This window comes from Rhinolophus sinicus, chromosome 14, assembly GCF_057876585.1.
Source record: "Rhinolophus sinicus isolate RSI-liver-muscle chromosome 14, RSI-T2T, whole genome shotgun sequence".
Lineage (NCBI taxonomy): Eukaryota > Metazoa > Chordata > Mammalia > Chiroptera > Rhinolophidae > Rhinolophus > Rhinolophus sinicus.
In genome coordinates this window covers 136,281,908-136,300,541 of record NC_142514.1, presented here as the reverse complement: position 1 = coordinate 136,300,541, position 18,634 = coordinate 136,281,908, and the positions used below count along the sequence as shown (strand labels likewise).

General features: G+C 45.5%; 1 protein-coding gene across 14 annotated transcripts in view; it reads right to left on the bottom strand.

The window, feature by feature from the left end:
* The window catches only part of TENM4 (teneurin transmembrane protein 4), a 2,724,551-nt gene that overhangs the window by 129,749 nt on the left and 2,576,168 nt on the right, over positions 1-18,634 (bottom strand). For all 14 annotated transcript variants that reach the window (XM_074335694.2, XM_074335702.2, XM_074335700.2 and 11 more), the window contains 3 exons: positions 16,732-16,833; positions 14,603-14,797; positions 8,498-8,698 (listed from right to left, as the gene is read on the bottom strand). In XM_074335694.2, the coding sequence (XP_074191795.2) occupies positions 8,498-8,698; positions 14,603-14,797; positions 16,732-16,833 (498 nt within the window). The remainder of the gene's footprint in view (positions 1-8,497; positions 8,699-14,602; positions 14,798-16,731; positions 16,834-18,634) is intronic.

Genomic DNA, 18,634 nt, shown 5'->3' with positions numbered 1-18,634 from the left:
TTGTGAAAGGCCCACCTCTCCACCCAGGCACGTGCTCACCTATCTAACTCTCCCCTGTACGTTTCCACCCAGATGTTCCCCAGACACCTCAAACTGTAGGCAGTATTTGAGTGAGCTTTCTGAAACCAAACCTGACTATATCACCTCTCTGCTTAAAACTTTTCAGTGGCTCCCACTGACAGAGAAAACCTAAATTAAACTCTTTCAAGGCCATTCATGATCTGATGCCCGCCAATTTCCCTCGCTTCTCCCTCCACTCACTACTACCACAAACGTCCTAAGCGAAGCCACTCCAAACAACGGATGTTCCCTAGAAAATGGAATGATCTGTCCCATCTTTGTCGCAAACCTTAGCTTCCACAATAGGCTGCTGCAAGGTGTGCTTGCCTCCTCCTTCTATCTCTGTCAACTCAAATCCAACCCCTTTCGCCCACCTGAAATCCCCCTTCCTCCAAGAAACCACCCTGATCACCCCAGAAACCAATTACGCTTTTCCTTGAACCCTGGGAGTATTGCCAGGTACACCATTGGTCATGATCCAATTTACATTGCTTCTGGAAGTGGTACCAAATGAAGCAGTACTTTAGAAACCTGATACCTGATTCATAGACAGTATCAACATAAACCTTGCTAATAGCTAATGACAGAATCATGCTGGGGATAAACATGGGCTCTGAAGCCAGAGAAGGCTGGATTTATTTGAATCCTTGTTTTTCTAGACTGTCTTTGGGCAACTCACCCAGGCTCTCTGAACCCTAGTTTCCTGGGCATCACCCCATCTGCAATGTCAGAGGTTTATGTATTTGTTGTTTGAATAAATCATGAAGCACATACATGAAGGAGCACTGTAAAATTTCCATTCAAAGAACAGTGATTATTTTAAAATCACACATTATCACACCAGCAGTTTGACTCAGGAAGACAACCAGAGATTCTGTGGAAGATGTCAGCCTGGGCATCCAGACAGAAACCTGATCCTGATGCCCAATTTCAGGAGGGCTCACATTTGCATACTGAAGAGCTCCAATTCTGATAGAAAATTTTACAGGGCTGTCGGGGGAAATTCTACTAAATTACAAAGCTGCCAGCTCCCAGTTTATCAGCCTTTACCTCTGGCAGTATTTAGCAGTATGCCTGTCTGGGCCCAATTTCCCAGTCTTTGATGAAATGTTAGGAACTGACCATCTCCTTGTGTTTAAACCTCCACACTACTGCCTAGACAACTAGTGGGCTCTTTTTTGCCTCCTTCCAACACCTCTTCTTATTTCTTTGCCTCAGTGTCAATCTCTCACATATTTATTATTCTGAACTTTGATTTTTAGGCTAGCACTTGCTGTTGGCAAGGGGTACAGGAAATGTCAAGTCTCAATGGATATTATTCCTCGGGTGAAATTCTAACCTAGAGTTTCCCCTCCCATAACATACCTATACAGAAATAACCCAGTCTGATCATTTCCTTTTGATGTTTAATTGGATGTCAGTGCTGTGCTTTCTGGGCTGAGAAGCTAATGCCTCTCAGAGAGGGAACAATTCCGGCTACACAAATGAGACTTGTGACGGGAGAATGCTCAATGCTGAATCTAATTTTCTCTCCCATCCATGAACATAAGACAATTTCTCTGGCATTAAAGCATCTCACTCAGTCTTTCTGTCATTAATAAGAATTAAATTCTGTTCTCTCAAATTTAAATATAATTATACTTTGCCTCGTAAATAAAATTGAATTATCATTTTCAAAATTTAGCACTAATGCAACTGCTATGTTCAGAGCTTTAATATTTTTTTAACCCTGTTGCTACTTTCAGGGTATTTTTTTTTAAAGGCATCATTGGGCTTATTTTGCTGTCAATTGTGACTTACTTTGATTAACAGAGCTTTTCTGCTCCCTATTCATCTAGTCATTATTGTTATTAATTATGCTTTTCTTTTTGGTAGGGGAGGAGAGTAATAGAGAAGAAATTGGATGCTCAGAGGATCTGAGAAGGTCACCCTAAGTAAAGGTAGAGCCTAGGTCAGGTTGAGCCGAAAGAGCTAAAGAAAGGGCCCTGATGTGGAGTCTGAAAGGGAAATCAACAATGTGCATTGAAAAATTTTAATCCAAGATTTCCGGCAAGGCATTCAGTGGACTCTGTGATTTGAACCCTGCCCACCTTTCTGGCCCTACTTCCGCTCCATACCCCTGTAGCTCCTACTCGGTGGTCAGGCTGAGGCAGGACTTTACAAACAGATGGCGCTCTGGGCACAGCTTTGTACTCCTGCCCACGCCATTCCCTCTGCCTGGACTGCTCCCCTGCTTTGCCACCAGGGAGCCCCTGTCTGTCCCCTCTGAAGGTTTGGCTCACAAGACTTTCCCAGGTTCCTCTCCCACCCGTCTCTTGGCTGAGCTCACTGCTCCTGCCCCTGTGCTCGCAAACCCCACTGTGTACACATCATTCGGAGCGCTTATCATGCCACATAACTAGGTGTCGCTTCCTGCACGGACTGTGGCTCTCTGATCCTCTGTGCCCAGAAGAGTGCCTGGCACACAGGGAGGACAGAAAGGTTTCTGAGTAAATGACGCAGATGGTGTGCCTGTCAGGGGCGGGTGCAGGTCCCCAGCTGGGCTGCGTGCTCTCTCTGGAGGCTGCACTCTGCTCTGCAGTGGGGCTCAGGAAGCTCACTACACTGAGAGGAGGCTGATGATAATTCACCTCCGTGGCCCTCGCGCTGTTGTTTAGGGAAAAGTGTGCCAGCACATTAAGGACTCTTCATCTGGACTTGGTGACTGGTGTTGGGGGCTAGGGGTGGTAGAGAGTCTCAGAAACCACAAAGAAACTGAGCCTCTGAGAGAGAAAGCAAGTCGTTCAAGGTCACACAGACTCAAATCCAGGTCTGGCTCCAAACCTTCACTATGTAAACTGCCTCGAACTTACAATTTGTTAGAGTCTAAGGACTCTTTGGCTAATTTAGATTTAATCATGCATTCTAAAAAATATACACGAATATTTTATCTATTAAGTGCTTACTGAATGCTAGCCATCACACTAGGGATTTTATACCTACATATTAAAGCTAATGTGAATAACAACAGCGCAAGGCAGGTATCTCTAGTCATATTCTCTGGATAAGTTGGGTCGTGGAGAGAAGTCTAACTTGGTACCACTCCAAGTCCCATGCGTTCACACTGACTGCACACGTGACCTCCAATCCCATACCACCGAAATCTCTAAAACATCTCCACCTGTTATTCCGCGAAACTCAACTGCGGTGAAATGATAAAATCATAAACCACTAGCATGAGCATTTTATAGGCAGAATCTCTGCCATGTACTGCTTCTATGACCCAGCAACCTAAAAGGAATAAAATGCAGTGAGGAGGCCCTCTTAAATACAAGTCATTTATGGAAGAAAAGATTGCAGAGAGCTCACCAAGCAGTGGAAATGAGGAATGAACTTATGAAGCTGAGGACAGAGGCCACTGGGCTTGGTGGAGGAGAAGGAAGACCAGAGGGAGAGCCAACGGAGGGCAAAGGCTGAGTCTAAGGGGTCACAGTTGAAATGGTACCCTGGAAAATGCCACCGAGCCTGAAATCTTCAGAAGTCATTTTAGGTTCTGAAAAAAAGATAGGGCTTTTCCAATTTGAAGGACCATCTCAAAGACGTTAAATTCCCTCTCTTTTCTGAGACAGCTCCAGGCCAAGAGGATGAAAAGCCATGAAAGCACTTGGGGAGGGGGTGGGGGGGCGCTGTGCTCAGCAGTGCTTCTGAGCATGCCCAGTTTATGCAAAAGCTGACGAGGCATCCAGCCCAGCAGGGCTGCTCCCTGGGGAGGAAGGCTTGAAGGAGGTGAAATGATGCCAGCTCTTATCCAGGAGGGGTCTGGCTGGCTGGCACTGCACATGAACTAACATGACTTAAGTTTAGGAGAGTGACAAAGGAGCCCAGGGATTTGGTTTTAGCCCTGCAGAGTGTATTGGGCAGGGAGAGGGGGTAAGATGGCGGGAGTGGAGTCCTGAGAGGAGAGATTAGACTGTCTGATAGTGTGCTGGGATCATCCTGGATAAAACCTTTACCTGTAGCCCCCTCCGTCTCCTTTGACCTCCGCTGCGTGAATCATTCATTCAGTAATCACTGAGAACCTAATGTGTGCCAGGCCCAGTCCCAGGGATATCAATAGACCCTGACCTCACGGAGTTCAGGGTTTGGCGAGAGCTAGGCATGGTTATAATACACTGTTCAGTTTACCGCCGAGCTGAGGAGGGGCCTTGGATATGCCCTCTACCAATGGCGGGACGCTGGTGAGCAATTTAACTTTTCTGAGCTTCCATTTCATCCTGAAAATGGAACTAGTACTACTTTTTTCACAGCGTTTTTATGAACCTTAACTAAGATAATGGCTGTAAAGCACTTAGGTCAATACCTGGTACATGGTAAGCACCAAGAAACAGATGGGCTCTCTAGTTAATGCTCCATCCTGTGGATTGTCAGGAAAAAAGACAAGATTACTCATAGGGAAACCCCTTTGGATGGAAGGGGGGCTTTAGGCAAGAGCTGAGGACTTGGAAAACATGGGCCTGGACTTCACTGAAATTCTGCCACTGACCAGCTGAGTTACTTTTAAGTCATTTCCCTTCTTCAACTCTTCCCATCTGTAAAACAACAGCAGTAGCATCACCTCCACCACCACCATCACCACCATCATCACCAGCAACCTCCAAAGGCTGAGGAAGTGAAGTCCCAGGGGCCCCGAGTCGAGGACTGAGGTATATTGGGGGTAGGGGAAGAGCTATGTCTTCCGGGACATAGGAATCTGTTCAAACAGTTGTTTTGTGTGGTTTGTCAGGAAGGAAAACCACATTAACGAGGCTGGATTTAAGGAGGGATTTCTGAGAGGAGATTGGAAGCCAAGTTGCTGGGAAGCCAGGGGCCTGAGTAAACACTTGTATCCAATCTGACTTTACTGTTTCCACAAACCTAACCCAAATGCTGGGAACTTGTCGGCTCACATTTCATTACAGGCTGGTTGTTGAGTGCAGGGCACGTTGATTTAAACTGCCTTCATTAAATCCTGTTTTCCATGCCAAACAGCAAGACACTCATCTCAGGGAAGAGCTAGTCTTCCTTCCTAGGAGGGCCAGACCATGGGGACCCATTTCGGCCAAGCTTGCAACCCCCAATCAGTGCTGATGGTGCAAGAATCACTTTGACTGTGTCTGCTGGCCTGCAGCTCCTGAAGGGAAGGCTCTGAGAGGTGTCTGTGCCAGCCCTGCCATGCCAGGAGCAGATAACATAAATAACATGACTAATGCTACCACTTGCCCAGTGTCTGAGTTGGGCCAGACACTGCGCTAACCATTTTACTTACATTTTTCTCACTGACTCCCAAAAGTCTCATAGACAGTTTTACCTAAAAGGAAAGTGAGGGTCAGGGAGGTTAAGCAACTTGCTGAAGCTATTCAAGTAGTGGGGAGCAGGCCTTCTGAAACAAAGTCCTCTGCCTTTTCTACTCCCCCACAGTTAACTCCCTAAATATGACGAGTCCCTCAGCTATAGTGGCCACCAGTCAATGAGGCATCCCTTGCCTCGCTTCATGGCAAAAACTCAACAGTGAGTTCCACTGCTACTCGGTGCAAGTGTCCTCAGAAGGGAGGTAGAAGAAAAACATGACGTGCCCATTCTATGCAGGCACTGTTCTACGTGCGGACACACGTTATATAATTCAATGATCACATGACCCTCTGAGGTAGGTACTATTATTACCTCCATTTTTCAGAGAAGGAGACTGAAGTCAAGAATCTTGCCAAAGTCACATAGATGGCATGTGGCAGAACCAGGACTGAGCCTAGGCGGCTACTGCCTACACAGCAGGGGATGCAAAGAGAGAGCCACTATGGAGTGCTTTCACTAGCCTTCAGACTGGCTTCCGGAGGGGAAGTGACAACTGAGGAGAAACAGTGGCCTGTGGGGAGGCAGCGCAGTGTGCTGGGAAGGCGGCTAGGGGGTGGCCCCAGGATGGGCTTGGACTCCTCACGCATCACATCATGTCGCGTCGTGTACCAGCACCGGTGTTACTTTGGAAAGTCGCTGCAACTCCCTGAGCCTTGTTGTGAAGGGGGATAATGCCATACCTGTCAACGCTGCCTCATGGGGCTGTTGATGCTCTGTGTGTGTGTGTGTGTGTGTGTGTGTGTGTGTGTGTGTGTGTGAGAAATATCTTTATATACTGTGAGGCCCCCAACAAGCACAAATTGTTATTCCTATTGCAAGGGGAGAGAGCAATTTTGAAGCCATCTTTTAAATTCTGGCCTTGTTTTAATCCGTTATAGGTGAGAGATTTAAAAAACTATAACTGACATTTCTGAAAGGGCATATCTCATCTTGCTTCTATCAAATGTCTTCGTTTATATGAAGGGCTCTTACCAATGGGCATTTTTAATCCTAATCATAACAATAGCTAACATTTACTGAGCCCGTACCATGGGCTAAGTAGCATGCTAAGTGCTTTTTTGCATTATCTTAATTAATTCTCCAAATAATAACTCCAGAAGGTAGGTACTATCATTATCTCAATTTTACAGCTTAGAGAGGTGCAGTGACTTGCCCAAAGTTATAACTAGTAAGTCGCAGGGCCAACGTGTGAACCCAGGTCTGTCAAACTCAGGGACTTGTCTCATTATATGGAGCTCCTTTGCCCTCACACACGAGGCCACATTCATGTGTGCTACCAGTAATGGGGAGTGGTGTGCAGAGTTGGGGAAGATGAGCTCTCACAGTTCTATTATTCAAAGTCCTTTCCAAGGGTTCTGTTGTCTCCTTTTATAGAGGTATGCTTTACATACCTCAAAGATACTTAGTGATCTCACCCGAAGTTATTCCTGCCTCCGTCGGAGGCCGTGGAGTCTCATCAGGGATTAACAATGCAGGGACAGTTATATACCTAACATAAATTAGCTGTGTGGCCCCATAATGAACAATACAATCCAGTGTAGCTTTAAGAGGACCATTTATTATATTGCTATAAACAGAGATATATAAAAAGAATTATTCCTTAGACGCCACGCGTCTGTGTTTGCAATCATGTCTTTACACGAGCGTTGCAAACAAGGAAAGAAGTCCAATTTAGGCTGCGGATTGAACATCAATCCTCCCTCCACTGAATGGGGAGAGGCAATTCAAAGTATTCCAAAGGCATAAATGCTGCGTGGATCTCATTTTTGCCAAAGGTCTTTACCATCCTTCCTGATCACAACCAGAACTGTTAACACACAAGACGATGAGTTAATTTGAGCTTCACTTTGTTTAAAACAGTGTGGTACGATGGGGAAAGTGAGTTAGGGTAAAAAAAACCCCACAAAACATAGCTGGAGATGCTATCACTTTTTAGCTGTGTGACGTTGGACAGGATTACTTAAAATTTGCTGGGCCTACGCTTCTTTATCAGTTGATTTATCTTCATTTGTTTGTTTGCTGTGTCCCCTTCCCCTCTTCCTAGAATGTAAGCTCACTAAGGTAGGAACTTTCTTACCTCTTTATCCCTTCTCATTATAAGAGTGCCTAGCACACAGTAGGTGCTCAATAAGTATTCATTGGGTCAAATGTTACGTAAATTGGTCAAAAAGGGATGATGACGCCTTTCTCATAGTTTTTTGTTTGTGTGTGTGTGTGGATTTAAATAGTGAATGCTGTTTAAATGAGATATTAGAAGTGAACTTACCTACTATAAACCAATACGGTGCTAGGTGATTTACCTATATTCTCATTTCATTCCTACCTTGAGAGGATCTATAAATTACAAAATGCTTATAAACAGAAGGATGCCAATATAATTATCCTTTGAACTTTGTATGTATAAACCCTGTAGTGAACCAAATACTGCAATCAAGGACACATTCAATCATATGTTCAGTCATTCATTCATTCATCAGTATTTACTGAGCAGTCGCTGTGGGCCAGATCTATGCTGAGTCCTGGAATGGGGAGGTAAATAAGACATGCTTGCTATCCTCATGGAACCTACAGTCTCGTAGAGGATGTGGCCAGAAAGGTAGGTGGGGGTCAGATGACAGAGAACCCTAAATACTATACTGAGCTTGGACTTCATTCTTATTAATGGGTGAAAGCGAAGCTCCATACCTGCAGATCTCACGTAGGTACACTGTTTGCTATGACCTTGCCTCTGGGGATGGCCGTCGTAATGTGAGAGAAGAGATTTCAGTGAAATACATCTATTATTATAATTCACATGGTAAAGGGGCAGTCTTTTGACTCTCAAGGCCACCACTAATGAAAGCAATGATATGAGGATATGACTTTTGAATCCTGTGGCCATCTAAGAACAGAAGTATTGAAGGCTTGAGTTCAGGAAAAGGAGAACAGCACTCAGTGACATGGGGAGCCCACTGATACATGACTGAGAAAGAACAGGGTCAGCGCACCGATCAGGACTGAATGGTGAACATGTTACAGTGGAAACCTCCTCCCTCCATCCACATCGTGTCCCTCTTCTCCCCACATTTACCGATAGAACAGTCGTGTCCAGTCCAGCTTGGGTCACAACTGCAAAGCCCGGTGTCGGGGAGGAAGGTTCCGTGGCCCGAACACTGATCCAAGCATGTGGCCCTGGGTGTCTCACAGTTGGTGCCTCCCCATCCCACAGAGCAGTGGCACTCGCCTCTCACGCAGACACCCCGGCCGGAACACGTGGGGTCCATGCAGTCCACTGTGACACGGAAGAAAGAGCACACAGGTAAGTATCTGACTAGCAAAGATGAGGCTTCTTTAAGCAAACTACGACACCTTGGAGTGGAGCGGAGGAGCTTCACACATGCTGCTGGAAGGACATAGATTTCCTGTGCAGAGGCCACTTGTAGAATGAAGAGCAATAATTCTAGCAAATGGTAGACCTGGGTTCCCAACTCTACCCAGTGACTATTTACCTCTCTCAGTCTTGGCTCCTTTGACTGTGGATACAAGCTCCTACCTCTTGGTTTGAGGGATAGACAAGGTAAAAAATATATGTCAAGTGTTCATATAGCACCCAGTACCTACTACGTCTGTAACAACTGCAATAATAAAGGACAAGACTTTGTTTTGTTCACTTCGGTATCTCCACCTCCTGGAACAATACCCAGCACATAGGAGGTTCTCAAAATATCACTGTGGAACAAACTATTATTGTTTATCACTTCATAATGCACTTTTATTTATGTGAATGTGGGGACTGAAACAGATTTCTTAATTTAAACAAGAATTTATTTTGCATTTAAGTTCCATTAGATTTTATCATCTTTCCTAAATTCTCGTGATTGATCTAAACTTTCAAACCTCACTTTCCAGACAAACATTTGCGTAGAAATGTTTCCAGGCAAACATTTCAATGACTATTTAAAATGACATGTGATGGCTTTGCACAGCTTCTCCTTACATGGCGGGTGAACTATATAGTTATAGCTCACAGCCAAGCAGCCCCTGCAGGGCTTTTCGGGTGCAAGGTCAAAGTGGTTTCAAGAGATCACCCAGAAAGAGAGAAAGGATAGTAATATTGTAGATTACCTGCTCTCTGCTATAGCAAGTGCTTTACATACCTCATCAGATTGTTTTCTCAATAACCCAGTGAGGTAAGATGAGGAAACTGAGGCTCAGAGAGCTAAATAATTTATGCCAGAGCGTACAGCTACATCCTGCCAGGGAGGAATCTGAAGACAGTTCTGTCTGATTCTGAATCCAACGACAGTTCTGTTAGTTGGGCTGATTTTCCTAAATCAAAGCTTTAGTTATGGGTCTGCACAAAATTAACAGAGACCTCTAGTCTTCTATAAAGCACCGCACAGAAAAAGTGGAAGAAGAGTATTGAGGGCTAACTTATTGTGTGGCTCCAGTTCTCATGAGAATTACAAAAGGCAGCAGAGAGAAGACAGAATTGGCAGAGGGGGTTGGTCCATGTTCTCTACTCAACCAGAAAGTTGTTAGGTCAGTCTTGCATTTTAGAGAGGTAGGTGATTCTATTCATCTTGCAGTTGTGTAAGGGGAGAGTGATATCCTGGTGAGGGATCCAAAAAAGTAGGTGTTGAGAAAATAGTGTTGATAGAGCTGCAATGATGTAATCAATTTCCTCCTTACAGGAGCTCATGAGCAAGCCCTATGCTGCAGAGAAGAACTTTGCATTTGACCTCTGAGCTCCTAGGTTCAAGGGTCACAGGACAAAACGTACTGGTTCTACGACCGCAGTCAAGTTACGTATCTGCTCTGAGCTTCCATTTATAACGCAGGTATGTTCAAATTACCTATCTCTCCGGTTGCTATGAGGACCAAATGACACTGGGGATTTAGGACTGTAGAAGCTATAAATTGTTGCAAAGCAGTTATTTTTCTATCCTATCAGGACATTCAGTAGCATGACTTGGGCAAACTGTGGTCAGAGCTCCTTTACAATTCAGACATGCTTTTACTTTATCAATTAAATTTTATAACCAAGTATATTTGACTTTTGCACAAAAGACTGGGAAACCGGCCTGGATGTATTAGACACAGACATAAATGGGCAGAGACTTTACAAATGGCAATATTCTCGGAACAGGCTGTTTATTTTGAGGGCCAGCTTATAAACAAAGCTCTTTTACTATTTAGGTTTTTAAAGGACTTCAACTTAATGACCTAAATGATGAAGATGCCACCACTTGCTAAAAACATAATAATGATAACACAACAGCAACAATAACAAGTAACATTAATTTAGTCCCTCTCCTCTACCATATTTTTCTATTAAACCTTTTATAGACATTATCTCATTTAACCCTAACAACAACCCTTTGAGGTAAGTACCATTATTATCCTTATTTTACAGATGAGGAACTGAAGCACAGAGAGGTTAAATGACTTGCCCAAGATCACACAGTAGTAATTCAAATTTGAATCCGTCTTCCCTGGTATAGATCTCTGGCTATTTTCTCTATAATCTTACTGGTTCAAAACTATGGCATACATATAAACAGACAGAAGCACATGAAATGGTTAAAAATAGGAAAACAAAACAAAACAAGGAAAGAAATAGGGCAAAGTGGAGAATTAATAAAGCCAAATGAAGGCAAAGAATCTCCTCTCTTCTAGTCTCTGGACACCATTTAATAGTGGTTCAAGCATGACTTGTTGGAGTGCCTGGTAATTAAAAACAATCAAAATAATAATAGTGATAAACTTTCATGACTTGCCTCAGATCTCAGAAGGATTATTCCAGCCCATTAGGCTACTATGAGAATTCCCTAGATTCAGAGAGTTTTCCAATTTGACAGGAAATGAGTCAGCAATTCCTATCCCAAGACCTGTAAAGGTATTTCCAACTCTGTGAATGCCTGACCCCAGCTTTGGGTTGAAGCTGTCTCTGAGGCGCCCTCGAGGTGGAATCTATAAATCTGTACTGTTAGCCAGTGAGCCGAGCCGAGAGGGTGCCAAGTTCAGCAAGGGGCCCCTGGCGTCAGAGTCCTGTTCTTCCTCAGACACAATAAGTCAGATAGGGACCCAGGAGCCAGCAAAGTGAATCCCACTCTCTCAGCAGATAGTTCAGGCAGGGGAAAGATCAGAGGGAGCTGAGGAGAGGCTATCTCCAGGCAATTCATCATCACTTCATCATCACTTCAGAAGGTCACCTTGGCAAAATGAGTGGGGAACTTGAGGGGCGTTTTAAAGAGGACTGCACTCTTTTCTTTTCTTTTTTAACTTTTATTTTTCACGTGTGTTTTTCCAGGACCCATCAGCTCCAAGTCAAGTAGTTGTTTCGATCTAGTTGTGGAGGGCACAGCTCACAGTGGCCCATGTGGGGACTGAACCGGCAACCTTGTTGTTAAGAGCACGGCGCTCTAACCAACTGAGCTAAGGAGTGCATTCTTGAGGGAAGTCGGCTCCAGGAAACCTAAGCTGAACTGATGGAGATTCCTACCTGGAGAATATTGTCCCTGCTGATCCTAACTTAGGGCCATTACATATGCCCCGGTGACACTCTGGTGACACTCTGGTGACACCCTACGTAGACTGTGGATCTGCCCTCCCTTTCTGGGGCTTCTGGGGTAACAGCAACTCTAGGATGGGATTGAAGGGGTCTCTTTCCATCACACTGGAATAGTTCCCTATATGATTTTATTTCTCAGGGAACTGTGTGTAACATGGGAAGAATCGGCAGGCCGGGGTCAGGAAGCTCCGTGCTAAAGGAGTCCTGGAGCACTTGGCAGGGAGGTGAGCTGAACTTCGCGTAGACAGTCTAACTTAGCTTTTTCTCAGAAGAGGTGCCAAACAGTTATATTTTTTTCCCTGAAGAGCTTGCCATTCAAGCCAAAATTTCTGGCACAAGCTTGGCCCATTAATGAAATGATGAATCCTGCACAGCCAGGCTGTAAACACAACTCTTCCCCCAAAATGTTCCACGCTTCAGTGACCACACAAGCTATGAGACACTCTTTAGGACCAAAACACAATGTCTCACTTTTCAATGCAAAAGGCCTAAGTTGTTCTCCTCTGCCCCTCCTCCAGCTCCCTCCAAGCGCTCAGGCTTTATAAAAATATAGGGCAATAAACTTCAGAAGAAGGGAGAGGGAGAGAGTTAAAAAAGAAGTAAGCTTGTTAGCTGATATTTTATAAACACAGTGAAACCCGTTAGAACAGAGCTGAGGGAGGTAGGGAGACAGGAGGGGGGGAGGGCGAAGGCCCCAAGAAACCCTCATTATAAACACAGGGACTGTGCAATGATGCTTCACCAGAGAAATAGAAATAATAAAAGGAATCAGTACCAGATGGCCCTCCTCAGAAAAGAAAGCAGGAGTGAAAACATTTCTTTTCAAATAGATAATGTAAATCAGAGCTAAACAACTTTTTTCTCTCTTTGTAAGTAACCTTACACTCTGGGGCACTGTCCAGGGTGGGGGGATCTGGACAACTCCCCCTCTTTGGCCCACACAACACGGTGGGGTTGGGGGTGAGATAGCCCCCACAGTTTCAAGAGCAATCTCCTCTTTGTTTTTCTTTCCTTCTCAGGGTCTTCATCCCAAGTGACTACAATGAAAAGAGAAAGCAGATGAAGGTCAGGTTGAGAAAGCCAAGTTCCTTTGTTGGGGTGGGGGTGGGGGAGAAGGCTGGGCGCCTCCTCTCTCAGACAGCCCAAAGTAATTCACATCAACGTTAACAGGTCTGAACCAGGACCTCTAGTCACACTTGGGGCTTACAGACAGCCTGTCTCAGAGAAGCGATGCTTTTCAGACACTAATCCCTTCCTGTTCCCTACTCTTTTAAAAATGGGCCCATTATATTCTCTCGCTCTCTCGCTCGTTTCTTTTCTTTCTTTTTTTTTTTTTTTTTTTTTTTTACAGAAAGTGATGGCTTGAGAGAGGGGACTATCTGTTAAATCCCAAATGGGTTTAGAAGACTCGCTCTCCTTTGGAGCCTCTTCCACCCACTGGAGAAGGCGCTAGGGCCCTGGACAGGGAACAGTGGGTGGTAAAAACCATTAGCATCATCCATCAATTTCAAAGGCAAAGTCCATCCATTTCAAAACACCTGGGATAGAGTGAGTGGAGTCCAATGCAACGTGCTTTAGTTGTCCCCAGAATAACACTACTATTATAAGAGCTAACATTTATGGAGCATTTACCATGTGTCAGACACGGAGCGAAGTGTTTTACATGAGTCATTTAATTCATCGCTCACAACGGCCCTCTGAGGAAGTCATTCCCATTTTATGGATGAGAAAACTGAGGCTAGCTAGTGGCAGAGCCAGGACTCAAACATCTACATCTGATTCCAGAGTGTGCACTCTTAAAAGCTACTCTATATTGCTTGTGGATACGACTCCTCCTCGCATCTGGAAATCCGATGCAGCCAAGAGGAAAAAGGACTGGATCAGAAGAGAGAAGAACTGGGTTCAATCCTAACCCTACCATCGGTTAGCTCGATAGTTATGCGGATATCACTGCCCTTCCCTGGGCCTCAGTTCCTTCATTTGTGAAACAGAATGATTTACTTTATTTCACCCGGTTAGATTTCCTGGGAAAGAACTAATGTCACTGTTATATCAGCAGTTCACTTTCCAGCCTTGACCTACACAGGCATAATCTATTCATGAAGGAGAGAGACACAAACATGCACACACACACATACACACACAAGTGTGATACCAGAAGGCACAGTGTAGTCTCATACTTCAGAAATCAGGCGCTGATGGGCATAAAGCGGAGTACAAAACACTTGGGCTATGGAGTCAGAAAGACTAGGCTCAAACCCACTTCTGCCATCTATTAGCTATATGACCTTGGACAAGTCATTTGACTCTTTGCGTCTCAGTTTCTTCAACTATAAAATGAAGATGACTATCCCTCCCTATTCAGGTTTGAAGTTAAATGATACAAGGCTTCCAGCACGGAGCCTTGTATACAGTGCGTGCTCAATACACAACACTTCTTTTCACTGAGTAGGACCCTAACTTTGGGTTAATCGCTGTGGCTGATGGGCTCCTGGCCTAGGGGCCGGGGGCTTACAGGGCGGCTCAGCAGGCCCCGTCTGTTCTCTGGATGCTGTCTTGGCCGCGCGTTGCTCGCCTCCAACTCCAAGCACGGTACCGGGGCTGCCTGCACACGCCTCTTACCTTCCTCGCAGTTGTCGCCCTTGTAGCCAGGGTTACAGATGCACGTGCCCACGATGCAGGTGCCATGGTCGCTGCAGGCCACGTCGATACACTGGCTGGTGGGCACGTCGCACTCCGCACCCTTCCAGCCGCTGTGGCACAGGCACCTGCCCTTCACGTACTGGCCATTCCCACTGCAGAGCACGGGGCAGGAGGCTGGGGACACAGCACGGGATGCCTGGCATGAATCAGTGAGAGCGGGCTCCCCAGGCCTTTGTCCCTTTCTCCCTATGGCCTTCTGGCTTGATTTGACCAAGAGCCTCGGGGGCTTTGCCCCAAGTCCTACGTGTGCCCATCTATCTGCTTCTCTTGTATTTCATTCCAGTTTACACGCATCTGGAATTGTAGGCGAAGGAGTGCTGCACGGGGCCTGGGGGAGCTGGTGCTCTCTGCATGCTGCTTTCCCATCCCCCTCACACGGGGCAGCACGGTGGTCACCAGGACCCTCAGACAGGAAGTGTCAATCTCTCGCTTGGGTTCACTGCAAAAGACAGCAGCTGGGCCTCCTGCCTGCCCCAATTCCTCCTCCAGTGCCCTCCTTCTAATGCCACTCCGTTTTGTCCCCTCCCCACTCCCCCCCCCATCGGCAGCACCACTTCCTGCTGTCTTTAACCCAGCAAATCTCAGTTTTTCAGTCTTTCAGGACTCCACTCAAGCCCCGTATACCACTGCCCCCATAAGAGATGAGCTGAGCCCAACCAAGCTCTTTAAGGTATCGTATTTCCACTCTACCGCTTAGCGGAAAGTGTTTTGTGATCATGTGAACAAAGGACACTATGTAAAAGATTATATTGCATTGTGCTGTAAGTACCTCCCAGCCTCACAGACATTCAATAAGGCTGTTTTACACGTGACTCTTAACTTTAAGTGCATATGGGATGAGACGGTAATTCTTGTTAGGAGGAATGACTCATCTCTTCTCTCTGCATCACCTTCCCCTCTCCCCCCGACCTGGCATCTTTTCTTTTGAAAGCACTCAGTAGGTCATCACTGTGCTTCCTCAGGGCTGTGGGCTCTGCTGCCTCACACTGAGTCTATTTCACATTAGGAAGAATACGCAGAATCCCCACAGTAGTCGCACAGCACTGCATTTGCAGGGCGCTGTTTCCTCAGCCTGGAAAGCCATCTCTGCCTTCCATGGATGAACAAACTACTCAAGCATCAGGTCTCAGTTCCAATGTCACCTCGTCTGGGGAACCTGTCCTGGTCCTCATCTCATCCAAGCTAAGACAACTGCTCCCTTCTGCTCTGATAGGGGCTTCTTGCATTTGACCATACTATAGTATATTTCACTTATTAGTAACTGCTTTGCCATCGTCTATTTTGTCTGTCTCCCAGAGTGACAGCTCCTTGGTTTGGGTCTGGCTGAGTGTTGTAACCTCAGTGTCTGGCACAGGACCAAGCTAAAGGGCACTAAGCAAATGCCTACTGAATGGGCGAAGAGGTGGACAAACCAAAGGAAGGGACCATTTTCATTTCCCCATAGGGAATGGCAAATGCTCAGGATTACATGTCTCCTTCGGCCATTTTCCTAGCTAATTCTTCCAGGACAGAAATGAAGGCCAAATGCATGGGGTAGATCATGGGCAGCCTTTATACTAACGCAATAGTGGTTGGCATTAGCGCTGTATGTGCCCAAGTCTGATGCAACACTAGGGTCCTATATGGAGAAGAACAGTAGCAAATGGGGTAGCAAACCAGGTCGCCCACCCCACTCCACTCTACAGGGCCAGGTAGAAACCATGCTCGCTGAAGATGCTTGGCAAAAGCTGACCATGCCTCCAAGGGGAAATCAGTTTTTCAAAGGACCCCCACGCTACTCCCTCTGCCCCCAGGACGGGACATGAAGTTCATATGGCTGCCCCTGTAAAGGCCCTTCCTTCCTCACCTCCCCAGTTGTGCACACGTGGGTCACAATGGCTGGTGATGCCATGGCACTGCCTGCAGACCTGGCTCTCAGGGCTTCTGAAGAATGGCCCTTCTCGAGAGTCAGGAGGTGGACTCGAGTTCTGTACTTGTTCTGAGATGTGTGGGACCTGAGCTGCCCCAGGGGGGAGTGGAAATCACAGGCCCACACTCAGAGCGCTTACCTCTGCTGCAGTCAGGGCCCAGGAAGCCCAGGAAGCAGTGGCAGGTCCCAGAGATGCAGTCGCCGTTGCCATAGCAGTTGCTGGGACAGTTATCCACCGATTCTGGGGGAAGAAAATAGAAGGGGAGCTGAAAACTGAAACTTCTTTACACAAATGAAGGGCCCAGGAATCAAACCTCAAACGGGGAACTACACATTTGAGGCCTTTTGGACCAGTCACTGAAAGGAACCAATTGAGTTAAAAATTACATGTTAGTTTTACTCTTACTAAGGTACATCTCAACTGACATTAAGAGACGTGTTCTGGAAAATGTCTGCCTGAACCAATTTTTTTATAAATCAAATTTGTATCTACAAATACATTAGAAAGTTTTCAGCTAAACACATTAGGAAAAAACAGTTCCCGGGGAAAAAACACCTGTTTGCAGTGCTTCTCTTTGGATGCTGGGAGGTTGGGTGATTCTTGCGGTCTTCTTTATACTTTCCTGTGTTTTACCATTTTTTCCTGTGTTTCACATTTTTCTTACAATGTGCTAGTTCATGAATTAGTTTTTTTTAAAGCTATTGAGTATTTGTAAATCTGTTTTTCCCCACTTTGATGTTTCATCTCCGTCCAGGTCTCCACCATCTCTCACCAGGCTAACAAAACAGCCTTATGGCCAGACTCTCAACTTCCTCTCCTGCTCCCTCCCCACCCTGAGGTCTCTGAAACAAACTGATCTTGTCATTCCCCTGCTTAAAACCCTTCCATGGCTCTCCATTTGCCAAAATGAAAAACTCCAAGCTCTTTGAAAAGGCATAGGAGTTTTCTGGCACATTCTCTCTGCCTACCTGCAGCCCCAGCACCTTATCAGGCCCACCTTTGCAAGAACGTAGCTTTCTCTAACTCTAATACTTTGGGATTGTCAGTGTGACGTGTCAATGAAATACAGAATTCATTTCAGAAAGCTTTTAGTAAGTTAGTCAATGTTTTATAGTTCTAGTTAGTAAACCCATTAGCTAGAAAATATGTTTATTTGGAGCAGCCCACTTCTCAATAATGCCGGATGTGTAAAAAAGGAAAGAAGCCACTATATACCGTGTTTCCCCAAAAATAAGACGTAGCTGGACCACCAGCTCTAATGCATCTTTTGGAGCAAAAATTAACATAAGACCGGGTCTGATATTATATTATATTAGACCCAGTCTTATACTATGTTAAAATAAGACTGGGTCTTATATTAATTTTTGCTCCAAAAGACCTATGAGAGCTGATGGTCCAGCTACGTCTTATTTTCGGGGAAACACGGTAATGAATGCCTTCTTTGTGTCATGTATTTCCACAAAGTTTATCTCATTTCACTGTTGCCAAATCTACAAGAATATATTGTTATTCCTATTTTACAAAAAGAAAGGAAGGAAGGAAGGAAGGAAGGAAGGAAGGAAGGAAGGAAGGAAGGAAGGAAGGAGGAAAAAAGTGGCTGAGGAGATGAAGTGACTTACTGAAGGCCACATAGATACTACGTCATGGAGGCAGGATTGGAACCCAGGCCTTTGGACTCCAAGTCTGATCTTCAATGATATTATGCTACCCAGGCCTTAAGGGAACTTATTCCACAGTAGAAGCCAGGAGAATGAGTGAGATGACAGATCTGTGGGACAGTGAGGCTGGTCCTAAAGACAGCAAGTACCCAGTGGAAAGATAGAGAATTCTAGAACTTTCAGTGCCTAAAGGGATCCAAGAGACCTCTAGCTCAATTCTCTCATTTAATAGAAAAAGAAACTGAGACCCAGAGGAAGGGCAGTGACTCGCCCAAGGTCTGAGTGAGTAGCAGAGTCAAAGTAGAACAAAAGGTTAGTAAGGTGGGGCAGAGGTAAGGACCCAGCCTGTTTTAACTCACAACTACAAGTATTGAAACCAAGAC